This window comes from Hakea prostrata, chromosome 3, assembly GCF_041222555.1.
Source record: "Hakea prostrata isolate BN-2017 chromosome 3, UWA_Hpros_2, whole genome shotgun sequence".
NCBI classification, from domain to species: domain Eukaryota; kingdom Viridiplantae; phylum Streptophyta; class Magnoliopsida; order Proteales; family Proteaceae; genus Hakea; species Hakea prostrata.
In genome coordinates this window covers 5636301-5652824 of record NC_142602.1, presented here as the reverse complement: position 1 = coordinate 5652824, position 16524 = coordinate 5636301, and the positions used below count along the sequence as shown (strand labels likewise).

The following is a 16524-nucleotide window of genomic DNA, read 5'->3' as shown; positions in this document are numbered from 1 at the left end:
CATGCCTCCATTGAGAAGTGCAAATTTTACACAAGGCATGTGCTTTCATTGGTCATCAATGGTTTTTGGGGGTATATGAACAGGGCAAAGGCCCAAACAAAACAAAGAAACCAAGCTGACTAGCCAAATCTGGAGAAGGATCTCCATCAACTTCTGATGCTAATCCTAGCTGAATATCAAAACCACATCACTCCTAAAATGCGTCTTCGATACCCAATCAACAACCTTATTGGCAAACTTGACATACGTAGCTAAAGCGTATGCTCCCATCTAAACTTGCAACAGCCTTTATTGCCTCATTCCCTGTCAAATAGGTTGGTTTATGCCTTTTAATCGTATCATTTTTTAGTGTAATTAAAAATTACTTAAAAGCAGTAGCATTTAGAATTGTTACCGCTTACTGCAATTGAGTTTTTTTGTTTTTTGGGTAATTAGTATCTTATCTTACAGTATCGTTACTAAAAGAGGGGTTATGGCCGAATCCTTATAAGAATTTAAATAATAATAAAAAATAAATAAATAAACACAACAACAACCCTAGAGGAGGTGAGAGAGAGGAGGGAAGAAGTGTTTATTGTCTTTGATATATATATATATATATTGGTAAACCGATCTTCAATTAAAAGGAGGGCAAGAAAAAGCCAAGACATCCTGAGTACAGACTTCAAGAAGCCAAGGAGTAGAATTAGGCCAGAGAGTCCTTCCTGCCACGGACTGGGTCTTCCTAGTTAGAGTGTCGGTTACAGAGTTAGCCCATCTAGAAATAAAACGAAACGACTAAGATGGTTCCATCAAAAGACAGAGTATTTAGTTATTGAAGAAAGAGTGTTTCAAATATTCCATACTTTTGGATAAACTTGTCATCAATATATTATTATAATTTATTATTTCTGACAAAAGGGAAATTTATTTCGATAAAGAGCTAATACAAGCAATGGCATCCTCCTTAAAAAAAGATAAGGAAGGCATGTAAGTATTAATGGAAATCTAAAGAGTAAATCTTTGCACCAATAGGGGAGCTGATAATTTTTATAAATGGAATTTAATGATTATGAGTGGTGTGATGTGTGCAAAGATCTGTACTTTTTTTTTTCTTTTTCTATTTCTTTAGTTTGCGGTGAATGGTTTCATAAGACGTTAGAATGGAATTTTGCTCGATTGGAGAGATGTGCTAAATGTGTGATAAGTGACACGTTGGTATTGTTCCATTTATTTATCTTGTCATTTTTAGGACAACATTTCACTTAATTTCCGATATTAATGCAAATATGAGATTTGTTTATATTAGGAGGAGAAGCAAACAAAGTCGTTGACTAGATATTTAGGGTGCAGATTTGTTCCTCGGATCTATTGATATTCTTCTCGAATCCTCTAACTGGGTTAGAACTTAGAAGGAATTCTCATGGCAGATAGAGAGCCTTGTTTAAATTAAAATATCTGTTTTTACTTTTGGATTGTTTAGCTCCATTTTTTTTGACTAAAAAAAAAAAAAAAAAAAACAGAAAAGAAAGAAGAAGAAGAAAATGTGAGCTATCAAAAGCGAGATATGAGAAGTTATGCATAAATATCCAGTACATACACACACATCGCATGTTTCTGTTTTTTTACCTCTTTTTTTTTTTGGCAGCTGTTCCATACAACCCTAGCGTCCAGTTTTACGCCAACAGGAAGCAAGGTGACAAATTAGTACTTGCATTCATTGCATGTGTTTCTAGTTATGTGTACCCTCTTATGCCAATCACTTGTTGCTTTTGTTTGCATAAATATGTGATAAGGAGTATAAACCGGCAGTGTAGTGCAATGTATATTAATATATTCATTTTTTTTTGGGTATAATATTAATATAGTCACTTATGTGCCATTATAAATACATTTGTACTCTCAACATTCATAATACACAAACAACATTCTTCAACATGGTCGTATTAAGCCATTACATTGCTTTACAATATGCCTTATTCCATTAACTGGTGAAAGAGGAAATTCTTGAGTGATTGGGTCACAAGTGTACGCCCTCCTCATATTTGAACTTGAGAAGTCGTTCAGCTTAGACATGTATCGAGAAAAGAGGGTTATGATATTAATGGATTGGATATTATGAAATATAAGGTGCATTGGATCATGATCATTGTTGGAAGATAAAGAAACACATTAGTTATAAAGGTGTACCTGACATGAAAAGATAAAAATTTACATGACAACATTTATCCATTCCAATCGGGTGCATTAGTGCATACACGTGGTGCACTGGATCGGATGATGCCCCCATGTCCATACTTGTAAATTGACGATGCCCACTTATACTTCGAAAGGCAAAAATCATTTGCTATTGTGTGGTCGTGATTTTGGCGTGATGATGGTGGCTTCTTATATAGAAGCTTTAAAACTTAAGAGATCTCATATTTGAGCCTTTGTTCATATACATCTTTTCTCTCCCTTGAGTCTCTGGACCTTGTTGTTTCCACTACCAATAAACTAAAAATATAATTTCCTTTTTTGTTTAAACCTAAAAACGCAATCTGTTTGTAAAAAGGGTGGTGACAAAATCTCAACTATATAAGGGTTAGGGGTTTTTTGTTTGGGAAAATTAGGGTTAGGGTTTGGGTATTATACAGGAACACTATCCTATTATTCTCTTTTATATTTAAGTTTCAATTTTTAATGAAACAAAAACTCAAGAGATCCATTATCCTTGGGTCCCACTATTGAACTCAGGAGTCAGGACAGAGAATCAAACGGATCGTTTAAATACCAAGAGGTACTTTCCATTGGAAATCCTTCCGCCGGTTTGTTCCCACTCCCAGGGACCTAAACCCTCACTTCCTATCTCTCCATTTTCATCAACTGTTTGCTCTACAGTCTCTGCCGCTTCTGGAGAACAATCTGTGTCAAGACTATCAGAAAAAACACTAGGGTTTTCTGGTGAAGATGGTTGCTGACAAGGCAAAGAAACCGAAGGTCGCGGAGAGAGGTGAGGAGGAAGATGCAGATCACATTGATGGTGAGCTCGTTCTTTCCATCGAGAAGTTGCAGGAGATACAAGACGAGCTCGAGAAGGTGAATATTTCTAACTTAAATCTTCAACGTATTTTTGTTCTTCTTCTAGTGTTTGACATTGTTAGAACTTAGAAGTTTGGTTGCGACTTCACCTTCTTCGTGGGAACTTTTAATGCCTTCGCTTTGTCACTAAGGATGTCGGATTGTGAAAGCTTCAATTTCTATTTCAGTGCATATTCATGGGAGTCTCTTTTTCCAGCCAATTTTGCGTGATAGTGACAATGTTTGGGTATGGAGTCTTTCATGGAAGTTTTGGTGGTAGATTTTAAGGGTGGTCTGTAGGGGAGAGTCGGATGCCTTACATTGTAGTGCTTATTGAGTCGATGGTGCTTAGTTCATTCATTCAGCTGCCTAAGCATCTATCTTTTTATCTGTGATTTCAGAGTTCGACAGCCTTTCTTCCAGTCACATCGAATTCTGATTGCCTCATCATTTTATGACTAGGCAAAGCCTAATTATGCCTTCTCTTACGGTTGTCTCCAATGCAAAGCTATTCTCTCCCACAGTTAGCCACACTGTTCCATTTATTCTCCCGTCTCTGTCTTGTTCCATTTCCTTCTACCTCCCCTAAAAGTACCAGCTCAAATTGTGTGCTTTTCGCTCATAATTAGTCTGTGAGCTTCTTTGGGTAATATAGGTCTTATTCCTATGGCATTGTTCTAGTGGATAACAGTCTGTTAAAAAAAGATTCATTATGTATTTTGGATGGTCCACTAGGTTAACGAGGAAGCAAGTGACAAAGTCTTGGAAGTGGAGCAAAAGTACAACGAGATACGCAGGCCTGTTTATGAAAAGCGGAATGAAATCATTAAATCTATTCCCGACTTCTGGTTGACTGCTGTGAGTGATATATCCTCCCGAGAACTTTCATTTATTGTCTCATTTATAGAGTTAATTAGTCTGACTTGGGAAGGGCGGTTGTGCAGTTTCTTAGTCATCCTGCACTTGGTGATCTGTTGAGCGACGAAGACCAAAAGGTTCGGTTCCTCATCATGGAATTCTGTCAATGTTTTCAATAGTTTCCTTATCCAACAACCATGACCTTTTTCGTAAAAGAAAAAAACTATGTCCTTATTTGAATTTTTTTCTTTATGAATCCGTATTTTAATATGAAACCTGCTAATACTGTTATTGCAAACATGTTCTTTGGGGGTTGTTGCATTGCTGGCTGCTTATATTAATTGTTTCCTTTATCATTGGAATAGGTTTTTAAGTACCTAAGTTCGTTGGAGGTAGAAGATTTTAAGGATGTCAAATCAGGGTACTCAATTACTTTTGTGAGTTTCATCTCATCCCTTAGCTTCCTTCCGAATGCTTTATATTTTACTCTCTTCAATTTATCTTGTGCCACTAGTTTGTTATTTATTTGAATTGATGGGTTGTTAATTTTTTTTTCTTTCTAATTTTCAGAATTTTAATCCAAATCCTCATTTTGAGGATACAAAGCTTACGAAGACCTTTACTTTCTTTGACGAAGGCACAACAAAAATAACTGGCACAACGATAAAGTGGAAAGAGGGCATGGTAATGGTTATTTATTTTAATGACAATGAGTGATATTTTCTGTTATATTTTGATGACGCTGCTAAAACTTCATTTTAACATGTGAAGGACATTGCTAATGGAGGTAATCATGAGAAGAAAGGGAGCAAGAGGCCTGTTGCAGAAGAAAGGTTGGATTCTACTTAGCTTTCGTCCCCTATCACCCCTATTTTTTTCCACCCCCCAGACTTGTCACTAACTTGATGTTGCAAACTTATTAGCTACTGACAATGGTGGACTAAACCCTCATAAAATATAATCAATGATTTAAAGAGAGAAATTTTGCTGCCTCCTGTTCTTTTTTGATACTGAGAATGATTCTTCTACTACTTAATTTGGTTGGTAAAAATTCTTACCTTAATCAGTTAGTTTTTGATTGGATTAAATATGGACTGACTAGTTTTGATTCCACTATTAAATATACCCTTGGTGTCTAATGACTCCAACCTGATGCACAATGCAAGAAGCATTTGTAAGCTGATGTTAAAATTTGTCAAAATCTGTTTCTGAGGCTGAGTTCCCCTGTCTGACTTGTTATATTATTTTATAGAAAAATATCTCGCATGATCTCATTTTGTGTGTACTAGTACCTTTATTATCAAGAATTACAAGTCTCAGTATTTATTACTATTCTGTTATAATTTACTCTTTGGTGGTGGGGTCTGATGGTTGGGAGGGGTTGTAGGTGGGAAAAAAATCCTCTGCTGTGCACAACAGTGCACCACTAGAAGGTGACATATGGATTATACCTAATAAATGGTTGGGATCAAACCTATAAATTTTAATTGATTTGAACCCAGTTCTAATACCCATTTTAGCTATACCCGTCCATTTTTTAATCCGATTAATGAAAAATTCCTCATCTCCGACAACTTCTCCCTCTTTCTCTGAGACTAGGTTTCTCTTCCATCATTTCTTCTTCCATCTTTGAGACTAGGTTTCTTGCCTGCTGGGCACAGTAGTGCACCACTAGAAGGTGACACGTGGATTATACCTAATAAATGCTTGAGATCAAACCTGTAATTTTTAAGTGATTTAAACCTAGTTGTAATACCCATTCTAGCTATACCCGCCCATTTCTGAACCTGATTAATGAAAAATCCCGCATCTCCGACAACTTCTCCCTCTTTCTCTGAGACTAGGTTTCTCTTCCATCATTACTTCTTCCATCTCTCTGAGACTAGTATGATTGGAGGGATGCCTAAATGAAAAACCTCAGACCCAATATCGCTTGATCAGAGGAGCGCCTCTGCAGAACATAGTCAACACATAAGGCATCCTATTTGCAATTAGATTTTGCTAAATTTCTCTCCAAACTTGATCCAGAATCATTTTTCTGCAAGAGATTTCAGTAGTTATTTGTAGCAGAAGTACTCCCAATCATGCGCTTCGTATTAGTAATATATTTTGGGTTTCTGAAACCGTATGACACCAATAACAAATGAAAAATGGAATGCACACCCATTAGCAGTAGTGAAATGAGAAAGAAAAAAAACAAAGTGGGTTCTAACTTCTAAGGTCTTACTGAACCTTTTCTCCTTGACAGAAATTAAAGCTCTAATGCAAGGCAACCGGTAAGTGCAAAATTGCCTTGTAAGACCTTCAGCGAGTATGGAGCAGTTATTGTGCCATCGATCGGAAGTAGAGTCATCTCTGTTCGTTCTATAAACTAAGGTCAAACCATAGAACAAGGGATGGAAGAAGAAACGATGGAAGAGAAACCCAGTCTCAGAGAAAGAGGGAGAAGTTGTCGGAGATGAGGGATTTTTCATTAATCGGGTTCAGAAATGGGCGGGTATAGCTAGAATGGGTATTACAACTAGGTTTAAATCACTTAAAAATTATAGGTTTGATCTCAAGCATTTATTAGGTATAATCCACGTGTCACCTTCTAGTGGTGCACTGCTGTGCCCAGCAGGAGAGTTTTTTTCCTTGTAGATGTGGGTGGGTGTGTAGTAAGATTTCATTGAGACTTGGGAAGAGAGAAATCTAGAAAATAAAGCCTGGACACCCACATACATGCACAAGCGATGAACATGCATGCACACACACGCACTCAAATGGGGGGGGGGGTTTTCTATGGAAACAACAAGATGAATGTAGGCCAGGTGAATGGATAGACTGAAGAGTATAAGCCAATGATCATATGGTTTCCGCTTTGCATGGAAATAAGAGCACATCTACCTCCTACTTAAGTTTGGGTTGTCTTTGATGGTGTTGTTTGGATCTGTTGTGACTTGAATGTAGTTTTGTTGTCTGAGAAACTGGTTGGAATCTTGTGATGCTTCTGTTAAGACTCCAACCATGCCAAACCGTGCTATAGTGTTTGAACTTTGGGTAAAAAAATGAAGGCTTGAGTAGTGTGTATATTGGAGTATAACTTGGACAGCTGGTTGGTTATACTGGCATGCCTTGTGCGGTGGTCTTCGATCCAACTAAGAGTCGGAAGTATTATATTAGTTCATTTGTTTTCAGTCTTTTATTTTTTGATTACTTCGTAATTGCATAGTGTTTTGAGTTTCAAGTTATTTTGGTTTGTAGTTAGTATAAGAGTCTTGTTATTTTTCCTTTTTAAATACTTGCAGATAACCCAGCAATGGGAAAACTGAATTAAATGGAAATTTCAGAGTAAATTAGAGTTTTGAGTTTCAAGTTATTTCGGTTTGTAGTTAGTATAAGAGTCTTGTTATTTTTCCTTTTTAAATAGTTGCAGATAACCCAGCAATGGGAAAATTGAATTAAATGGAAGTTTATTGAGTTTTACTCTGTAGGATTGTGTTTCTGCATGTGAATTCTCATTCCTTCCCAGCAACTCTGAGCTTCATCTCAGATTTGCATTGCACGTAAACGCTTTGTCAGTCCTCTAACTGCTTCCATTGAAGGTCCTTTGCTTTCTTGCATTTATATATGGTGATATGGTGATTTTAGAGACTTATTTTGCATTGTTGGCTGTAAAATTATCAAATGCATCTTTATAATTTAAAACCCTTGGTTTTATATGCAAGCATTTTGATGTTGCATTGAAGATAGATGCATGCATACCAAATCTTGTTGTTTGGACTCAAATCCAGCCACTCTGCTGGCTGCTTTAAAACTTTATATTGGTTTACATAAATACCCCTTCAGTTCTTATTTATTCCCTAACTTGATCTAATCCTTCATTAATTTCCAGAAATACCCCCATGCCCCAAGTATGCACTTCCAACTTATGCCCTTCACTTCACTCCTTTTCCTTCCTTGACTAATTCTGAATTTCAAGGTATTTACAGAAAATTCCTGTGCTCCTTTGAAAGTGATTCTTTTTCGACCATAGCAATCTAAGTCTAGGGGTTTTCAGACCCATGAACGGTTCAAACTGACTCTAACGTGTTAACCTCATTGGAAGTGGTATGTTTTATATACTATTTTAAGTTCTAACATTGTATTGCTTATTAGAATGATCATCAGTTGGAAACTGAGGTTCTTTTAAATTCATTTGCGTGGTCCAGATATAAGGGAATGTAGAACACATCAAGCCTCACTTTTTATATGGGGTTTGAGTTCAATTCTTTATTAGGTTTCTGCTTCTTTTATAATTTTATTGGGTGGACAAGCAACTCCTTTTTCTATTGATGTAAAGTTTTCAATGCATGTCTGTAACCTTTTAGCATCCATAGCATCATATGCAGTTTGCTGCATATGGGTTAGCAGGAAAAGAGAGGTGCTATAGTATATAATTTCAATATTTGTGCCTATGCATGTGTCATGGTTACACGTTACTGGTGCCACCTTAGTTTTTTAGCCTCTTCATATTTTGGGTTGCCTAGCACTTTTTTGTACATATTGTTGAGTTTATACACAGGTGTTTGCATGTATCTAGTTGGCAGAATTTTTGCACTTAGTGACTCAATTTATTAATTACAAGTTATAAATGTTAGGAAAGTGGAACGATGCCATTGCTGTTCTAAAATGATGGATATTATGCAAATACCTGATTTGGGAATCTATTGAAAAAAGCATACTTATTGCTAGACTAGTTTCCTAGATGTGTGTTTATTGGGCATACACTTCATTGCTTGTCCTTAATTCTAGAATTTGGTTCTTTTCAAGCACAGTTTCTTCAGCTGGTTTAGTGAAACTCAACAAAAGGACATTTCTGATGGCATTCATGATGAGGTAATCTCTATCTCTTCAGGCGAACCCCCCCCCCCCCCCCCAAAAAAAAAAAAAAAAAAAAGTACTGCAAAATCCAGTAATATTTAACTTAGCAGGAATCAGAACCAAATGACTCGTGGAAAGATAAAATTTCGAATTTCCATATATGATTGCATATGAGCTTTCTTTATACAATGCAGGTGGCTGAGATAATCAAGGAGGATTTATGGCCGAACCCTCTCAAATATTTTAACAATGTATATTTCTTTCCTTTCTTCCAGTAACACTGTGAAATTCTGAATGAGAGAGAATTACAATAAATTTTTTCCCGATTTATCCTTATTTTGTGGCTGATTGACAATAGGAGGCGGATGAAGAGGATATTGATGGAGATGATGATGATGATGAAGAGGTATGAAGGAATTTCTATCTTTTATTAAATTGAATTTTCATCATGTCTATCTTTTGTATCTAATAATGCTAATATTAGGCATTTCTTTAATATTATGGATGTTGTTCTGTAATCTTGGTTCAATTACCATTATTAAATTTGTTTGAGTTAATCTACTTTTTTAGTTGTTCAACACTTTTTGCGTGTCATCTAACAACAAGAACAACTGCTTGACCCTTACCATCTATCAGTTCTATCTAGGGTCATACGTGATATGAGGTAGCTATGACTGTCTCTCTCACCACTACTCCCAGTCATTTTAGCTATGGTCTTGGGCTCTTTTATCACATTTAGTCCAATCAAACGAATCATCCGTATTCGAGCATTTAAAAGTCTCCATTGAAAATTGTCACGTCACCTTGACCGACTTTCGTTTATCCTGGAGTCCACATTAGCTTGATCATTCTTTACCCTTCATAGTTTTTCTGCACATCCATCAGAACATTGTCATCTCACCTATATGGAAATTATATATTTGTCTTTATTTATTTATTTTCAAATTGTCATACATTCAGTAGCATGCATCAGAGCAGGTTGTATGGTTGTCCTATAAAATTTCCCTCTAAGTTTTAAAGGGATATATCAACACTCAAGACACACCATTAGACTCTGTCCTTCCGATTCTGATTCTGGGTGAAATATCATTTTCAGGTCATCTTCTTTATTTATGATTGCACCTGCATGCTTGAAGTATTCAGAATCACCTTGTTATCAATTTTCATTGCCTCATTATTCATTTTGGTGCAACTAAAGCTACACCAGATATCCTCTTTTTTTTTTCATTCTGCTTATCTTTTAACTTTTGTTTCCTAATTAGATCTCTGTATGCTTGGCATAATCTGTGCATTAGTCTTATCCACCAAAACAATATTAGTGGCTTTGCATAGGCCTCCAAACTTAACCTTGAATGTTGTTGGTTGAATAATCTCTGGTAAGCAAAAACAAATAAAAGCTTGAGTCTGATCCTTTGTAACCAATTGTAATTGGGAATTTACCACCTTGACACCCTATAGTTTCTACACAAGTCACTACACTATTATAATTATCTTCTAAAAGAAGGATGTATCCAGTACACAGGGCTATGCGGGAAGGGTCAGATGTATGCAGCCTTACTCCTATTTCCATTAGGTCTTGAACCCATGGGCATTCACTCGGCAAGTGCGTGCTTGACCAACTCATCAAGCAACCTTCTTTAATTATATCTTCAAACATGTCAACATATTTACTTGAAATGCTTCCCTTCTCTAGTACTTGCCGTAGTTGCTCTCTTGGGAGTGGTTGTCAAAGCGTCCGCCTAGGCGGCAAAGTGGTTTTTGAACCGCTTAAATGGTTGCCGCTTAAGTAACAGGCTGACTTCTTGCCCCTTTTTTGCTTAGGCACTACTACTTTGCCGCCTTTTGCGCCATATTGCTGCCTAGATGCTAAAGTAACCGCTTTTTTTACATTTTGTAATATGTGAATATTATTATTTTTTTAATCATAATTTATTCTACAATGCCGTATATAAATTTAAATATGTGAGCCATTTAAGAATCGAGGCCCAAATTGCAAATGAACTCCGAGGCCCAAAGTGCATGTTGGCAACATAATGTGGAGCTTGAGCCATAATCAACATTGATAATCAATGAATCATTAAATAAACAGTAACTTGGAAATCGGAATAATGAGATCTATTAATTTATCATGTCGGCACTGTTTGGTTAAAAAAAGGAAAAAATGGATACATCAATTTTGATTACTGATCTATGCACAAGAGTACAAGACACTTATTTGGCGTCACACTATCATAGAGGTAAGTAAGAATGTAAAATTACTACATTCATTTTCATTTTTCACATTGATTACTGATATAGTACATACTATATAATTATTTTTATGAATCTTATGATGCTTGATGAAATGAAGTTATGTTTTTAATATTTTTTTGGATAATTTTTTATAATTGTGATTCTTGATTTTTAAAAATTTTTTTTAAATTTTTTTTTTTTATGAATGTGATTGTTGAATGTTTGTTTAGTACTTTAGTTTATTATAAAAAGTATTTGTATTAAAAAGTAGTTTAAAAGTAGTTATATTAAAAATATTGACTAAACCGCTTTGGTCGCTTTATTGCCGCCTAAGCGCCGCTTAGTCGCCTAATCGCCAAGACAGAACCCCAATTGCTTTGGCCGCTTTGCCGCTTTAATAACCTTGCTTGGGACTATATCATTAGTTTTTTCTTTGTCTTTACAGTTGCAAAATCTTTCCATGTGTCTGTTAAGTAAAAAACTTATGTAGTTGGTGTTCTTTGCATTAAACTATTTGGTTCTCCAATGTATTAGTTTCTTGTATTGGTGAGGTACAGTAACTCTTCCATAATTTTTAGTATCTTTCATTAGCTAGATGCGTCTGAAGTCATTGCAGCTCTGAGTATCACCGTCCTTTTTAATAACTTAGAAAATGTTAAGTCCTTAGGCTTGCTGCCCAGCAGCACTTGTAGTCATTTTGTTTATCCATATTCCATGCTTGGTTTATTTTTCAGTGTTCATAATTTCAGTGGTAGTTTAGTAATTCTGCCAAACTTTGGGCAAACGACACCAAGGTCATTTAGGTTATTGTTTTTCCCCCTTTTGAAGTCCATTTTATTTTCCAGCTTTTAATTTGTGTAATGCAGCCTACTATTAGGCTTGCTTAATTAATTAGAAGTGGGTTAACTGCTGCTTTATTTTGAGTCTGTTCCTAAGTCGTATTTTCACTATACTTATATAAAGCTACTAACAACCCCCCCCCCCCCCCCCAAAAAAAAAAAAAAAAAAAAAAAAAAAGAAAGGGGAAATTGACTGGAATGGACTACAGTTGATTAATGGATGTTTTTCCATTCAAGCATTGAGTGTTTTTGTGTGTATGACTGCTGCAATTGTTGATCTATGTCAACTTTAATCAGAGAAGGTCCAAGAGTTGAGCATTCTGTTGATGTTCTTTGTGAAGGCTAGCCAGATCCTTGCTATGGCCAAATAGACAGCCTTCAAGGATTTACTAATAAACTCTACAAGTTTCCTCCATCTAGGTATCTGGTAGCCTAGACTCCATTGCCTTTTCCTGTCGCCTATTTCTATCTCTTCTTGAATCTCTGTACTTCCCAAGACACCCAAAATTCAAGGTCAGATCTATGCCATCTAATTGTCATATCCATCCCAAACTTCAGAGACATCATTCCCTAACCCTGGTGACTTAGAACCTGTGAAGCCATTTAGACCATCCAATTCCAAGACGTAATTTTTTTCTTGAATTTCCGTATCCTCTAAAGTCCCCCAAACAAGAACCCTCATATATTCCAATTTAGCTATCCAAACCCCACAAAACTTGGAGGATCATATCCCCATACCACTATGAAGGCTTCCTCCAAGTTTCAATGCATTTTAACACTTGTGCACCCTAATTCCCCATTTCAAGGAATTCGTCTCATATCTCTCATGGGCCAATTATCCTTGATACCATTTTAATCCCTTCCCTTTTCTCTTCAAACCTAACCTAACCAATCCGTGTGTAATTACTGCCATTCTATAGTGACCATCACCATCAAATTTCACATCAACCATCCAATTGAGCCCATATTACAAACCAAACCTCTCCGCCCCCAAAAAAAATTAAAAAAATTAAAAAATAAATAACAAAGAACTTTCAAAAAACCCCATTGTTAGTCCCATTTGAGTTGGTTATCTAAGGACTTTGGAAGCGCTGGCCCTCAATCAATTGATGCTAAATCACAAGCTTCTCCTCCATTCATCTAGCATTTTCTCATGCTCATGATCTTATCAAATAATTTAGTTACCCAAGGTAAACCTTGGATTCCTAAGCCCGCCAATACAGATTGGAACCCCTTATCGACTTGATCCTTTCCTACGATCGTTGTCCTTCAGTTATCTTTTACTTTTGGCAGATCAAGGTGGATGTGGATGTGTGCACGTGGAGGGGGGTGTGTGTGTGGGTGTCTAGGATGTGGGTGTGGGGGTGTGTGTATCAGGATGTCTCTTTAACTGCCTTTTCAATACGAGGTAGAAATCTCGCCTAGCGTGATAATCTCACCTCTTTTATGATTCGGAATAATGAGATAATATCCATGGCCACTAATCTATGTTGTATGTGTAGGCCCTCCCCATTGTAACTTTACATTTGTTACATAAAAACATATTGAACCTTCTAATTAAAGGGAAACTTATTTAGTTATTATTATGATGCCAACTTCTGAATGCTACTAAATTCTCATCTCCTTCCAAATAGCAAGTTAATGATATATAAATCATAAGCTATAGAAAAATCTAAAGTGAAGTCCCTTCATGATGTAGTCCTTGATTGAAGGGTTTCCACTAGGTCAGCTTTCCAGGATCTCAACTCAAAAAGTAAGGCTTTAGGGCTTAGGATACTGGGTTAATTGATTGGTACACATAATGAGGTGTATAGGTGGATGGGGCATGATCTTGATGTATGGGATGAAAAATTATTGGAATGAGGTGAAACTTGGAGAGAACTTAGGTAATGATATATGAGGATGGTCCCTAAAGTCTGGGGCTGTTTTAGTGGTTAGAGTGGTATAGATATAAGTTGAAAATTTGGGTTTCTTTTTTTGGACTATGAATTATTCAAGAAACTGGTTAAATACCTTGGATTTTGGATGGTATGTTGATGTATACTCTTGATTGGAAGTAGGGGATGAAATATAAAATCTATGGGATGGAGTTCTGGTGCATTCTAATGGTTAGTTTGGGCTGAAGATATGATCTAATGGCAAGGTTGTAAAGAAAACGAAAAAAGAAAGAAACAAGGAGGATTGGGATTTAGAGGACTAGAAGAAGAACTCACTTTGTAGTAAGACAGCCTTTTGAATGCTTGAATTAGTTCTTGAATTAGTTCTTGAACCTGCAGAACTTTCTAAAATGTAAAAGCTTCTTCAAAGGATATTGAATCAGACAGCTTAGAGGAATCGTAGGAGAGCGATAGGGAATTAGTAACATTAGCTCACAAGGCAACAGTTCTTAAAATTTACTTCCATTAATCAAATTGTGGGCTCAACTTAGCAATTGCATCAATATATAGCCATATTGGCTGACTCAAGACTTAAAGCATGGTGCGAGAATCCTTGACCAGTTGTCATTGCATTTGTGGGTCCAAGTTTTACATGGGACACCCTAGCTAATTCATGCTCACTATTTACTGCATCTGGAACACGATGGTGGCATGTTTATGTGGGACAAACCTAGCATAAGTTCAAAAAAGCATGCGAAAGAAGGGGGTGTGTTGCTAGTGTTTAAAGTAGTTAGTCTGGAACACCTATAAGGTGTTGCTATTGTTCTTGTTCGAGATCTGAGATTATTCCTTTTGATATCATATTTTGCGTTTAAACTCCTATTCTGGCTGCAAACACCCACAGACTTCAAGAATTGGTTTCATTACAACACACATGCTTTAGGAAGTTGAGTAGGATGAGGCTAAAGGCTTTTGGTTGAAAGGAGCTCTTGTTGGTCTTGGTTTTCTACAAAATCCAAAATTTTTGCTCCATGATGATTATGTGAAATGGTGAATTGTGTGTGTGATTAGATTCCAATTAATGATGTCAGTGGAAAGAGGGTATGGAGGTCTTTGGCAATCTTTTTTAACTTTGTTGAAGTTTATTTTAAGGTTTCTTCTTTGGAGTTCCTGATTATTTAATGGAAAAATTGCTGATTTAATGCAAGGATGCTTTGCAATGGATCACTTCTGATGGATACATAGGAATAGAGAACTCTTACATCTGAAATGGATCTCAAGTTCAATCTGGGATCTCCACCAATACTGCCAGATGGCTGCCAAGGATTTGTATTTTTTAGTCAGCAATATGTTATTACTTTCACCTATCCTAGTTTGGAGTAAGATTTAAAAGAGGTTTGTAGCTCCATTGCCTCTGTATATGTTGGGCCCTAGAGAGTCTTGACTAACAGAAAAGTCAGTGATCTGTATCTGATGTGTTATCTCTATGTGAATGATGTCATAGGATGGATTGTCATCTTGTTTGTTTAAATTTGTTAAGAACCCAGACACATAAGAAGCCTTTCTTTTCCATTGTCATTGTTTATAGGCAAATACTGGGTATCTTCTTCTGGAACTCACTGAATGACTCTTCGTCTTTGAATGCTCTATGTTAACTTTTACTGCCTGCTTGGGTTCAAAATCTAGGTAACTTTCCTTGATAAGTTTGTAGCCATTCTGATGCTTGGTGTGGCAGTGTAGTACTTCCGTGCTGGTGCCAGGCTTATGAATTATGTGCCTTTTTCCCCCCCTTTAATAACATGGTAGGTTTGATTTACCCAAAAAATAAATAATTGAATGCTTGTTGTTTTTGCAAATTTGTTGTCTGAGGGTAAAAGTGATCTGATGTTTGCCTGGTAATGTTCATTAATGGAGATTTTTTCTGGTCAATGTGATAGCTCTAGATATGGAATTTGTCAGAAGATGTCTTTTTGGCTCTTTTTCAATGGAATTGATATTTGTCCCACTGTTTTTCTTGGCTATATAAACGTGTTCCATTTTTATCATTAGTAATTTTTTTGTTGGAAACTGCTGATGTAGAAGCACTCCTCTTTTGGCCTTCATGTTTTCTGAAGCATCTCATACTTTCAGGGAAAGGGTGTTGATGTGTTTGAAGAGGAAGATGATGATGAACAAGATGATGACGATGATGGCGGTGACGAGGAAGAAGAAAGCTAAATTTTGTCAGGCCGTGTCTCTATCACTGCTTGGCGATGGCTCAGTTGAAACTTAATCTCAGATGGTTACCATTGGCCTGGTGACAGTGTGCGATGACCCCTTATTGTTGTTCTTGATGGTAGTGATTAACTGCCACCATGTTGGTCTCCTTTTGTTCTTTGTCTAGCCTTTGTTTTAGTCTCCGTTTTCACTTGGGTTTTTTTAACATGCAGTGGGATTAGGTGACAAGGGACAGGGGTTTGTCATTAGCTTTATCTTAGGGCTCTTTGGTGACCAAATGTTACAATTTTTGTTCTGGGTCTCTTAGATGAGTTTCCAAATTATGGGATACAACATTGATTATATAACTTATATTATATATAATTTGGAATTCAAGGTTTAATGTTTATGAAATGTTTTGGTTGGGTCGTGTCTCTTCAGAATTGGTTTTCTCCCCCAACTCTTTGTAGTCTGTGCCCCATCTCTCCATTGGTTCGCTTTACACTTAAAAATCTCCTCCCCCCATCCAAATAAAGGTTTTTCCCCCCTTTCTCTATGAGGTACTTCCTTCTGGAATATTAGTTGGATTATATTTTCAGCTCAGTTTTGGTTTGGACTTTTAATCCGTATTTGATTTCTAC

General features: G+C 36.5%; 1 protein-coding gene across 2 annotated transcripts; it reads left to right on the top strand.

The window, feature by feature from the left end:
• The first annotated feature begins 2751 nt into the window (after window positions 1-2751).
• Window positions 2752-16328, top strand: LOC149020319 (NAP1-related protein 2-like). Of its 2 annotated transcripts, none has more exons than XM_089148423.1 (10): window positions 2752-3057; window positions 3775-3897; window positions 3984-4034; window positions 4263-4334; window positions 4468-4581; window positions 4669-4730; window positions 8694-8754; window positions 8934-8990; window positions 9098-9145; window positions 15812-16328. In XM_089148423.1, the coding sequence occupies exons 1-10, from the start codon at window positions 2929-2931 to the stop codon at window positions 15902-15904; spliced, it is 810 nt and encodes a 269-aa protein (XP_089004549.1). In that variant the 5' UTR covers window positions 2752-2928; the 3' UTR covers window positions 15905-16328. The 2 variants fall into 2 exon arrangements, with proteins under 2 accessions (XP_089004549.1, XP_089004550.1); XM_089148424.1 differs by having other exon boundaries at window positions 2757-3057; window positions 15818-16327.
• Window positions 16329-16524: the final 196 nt, after the last annotated feature.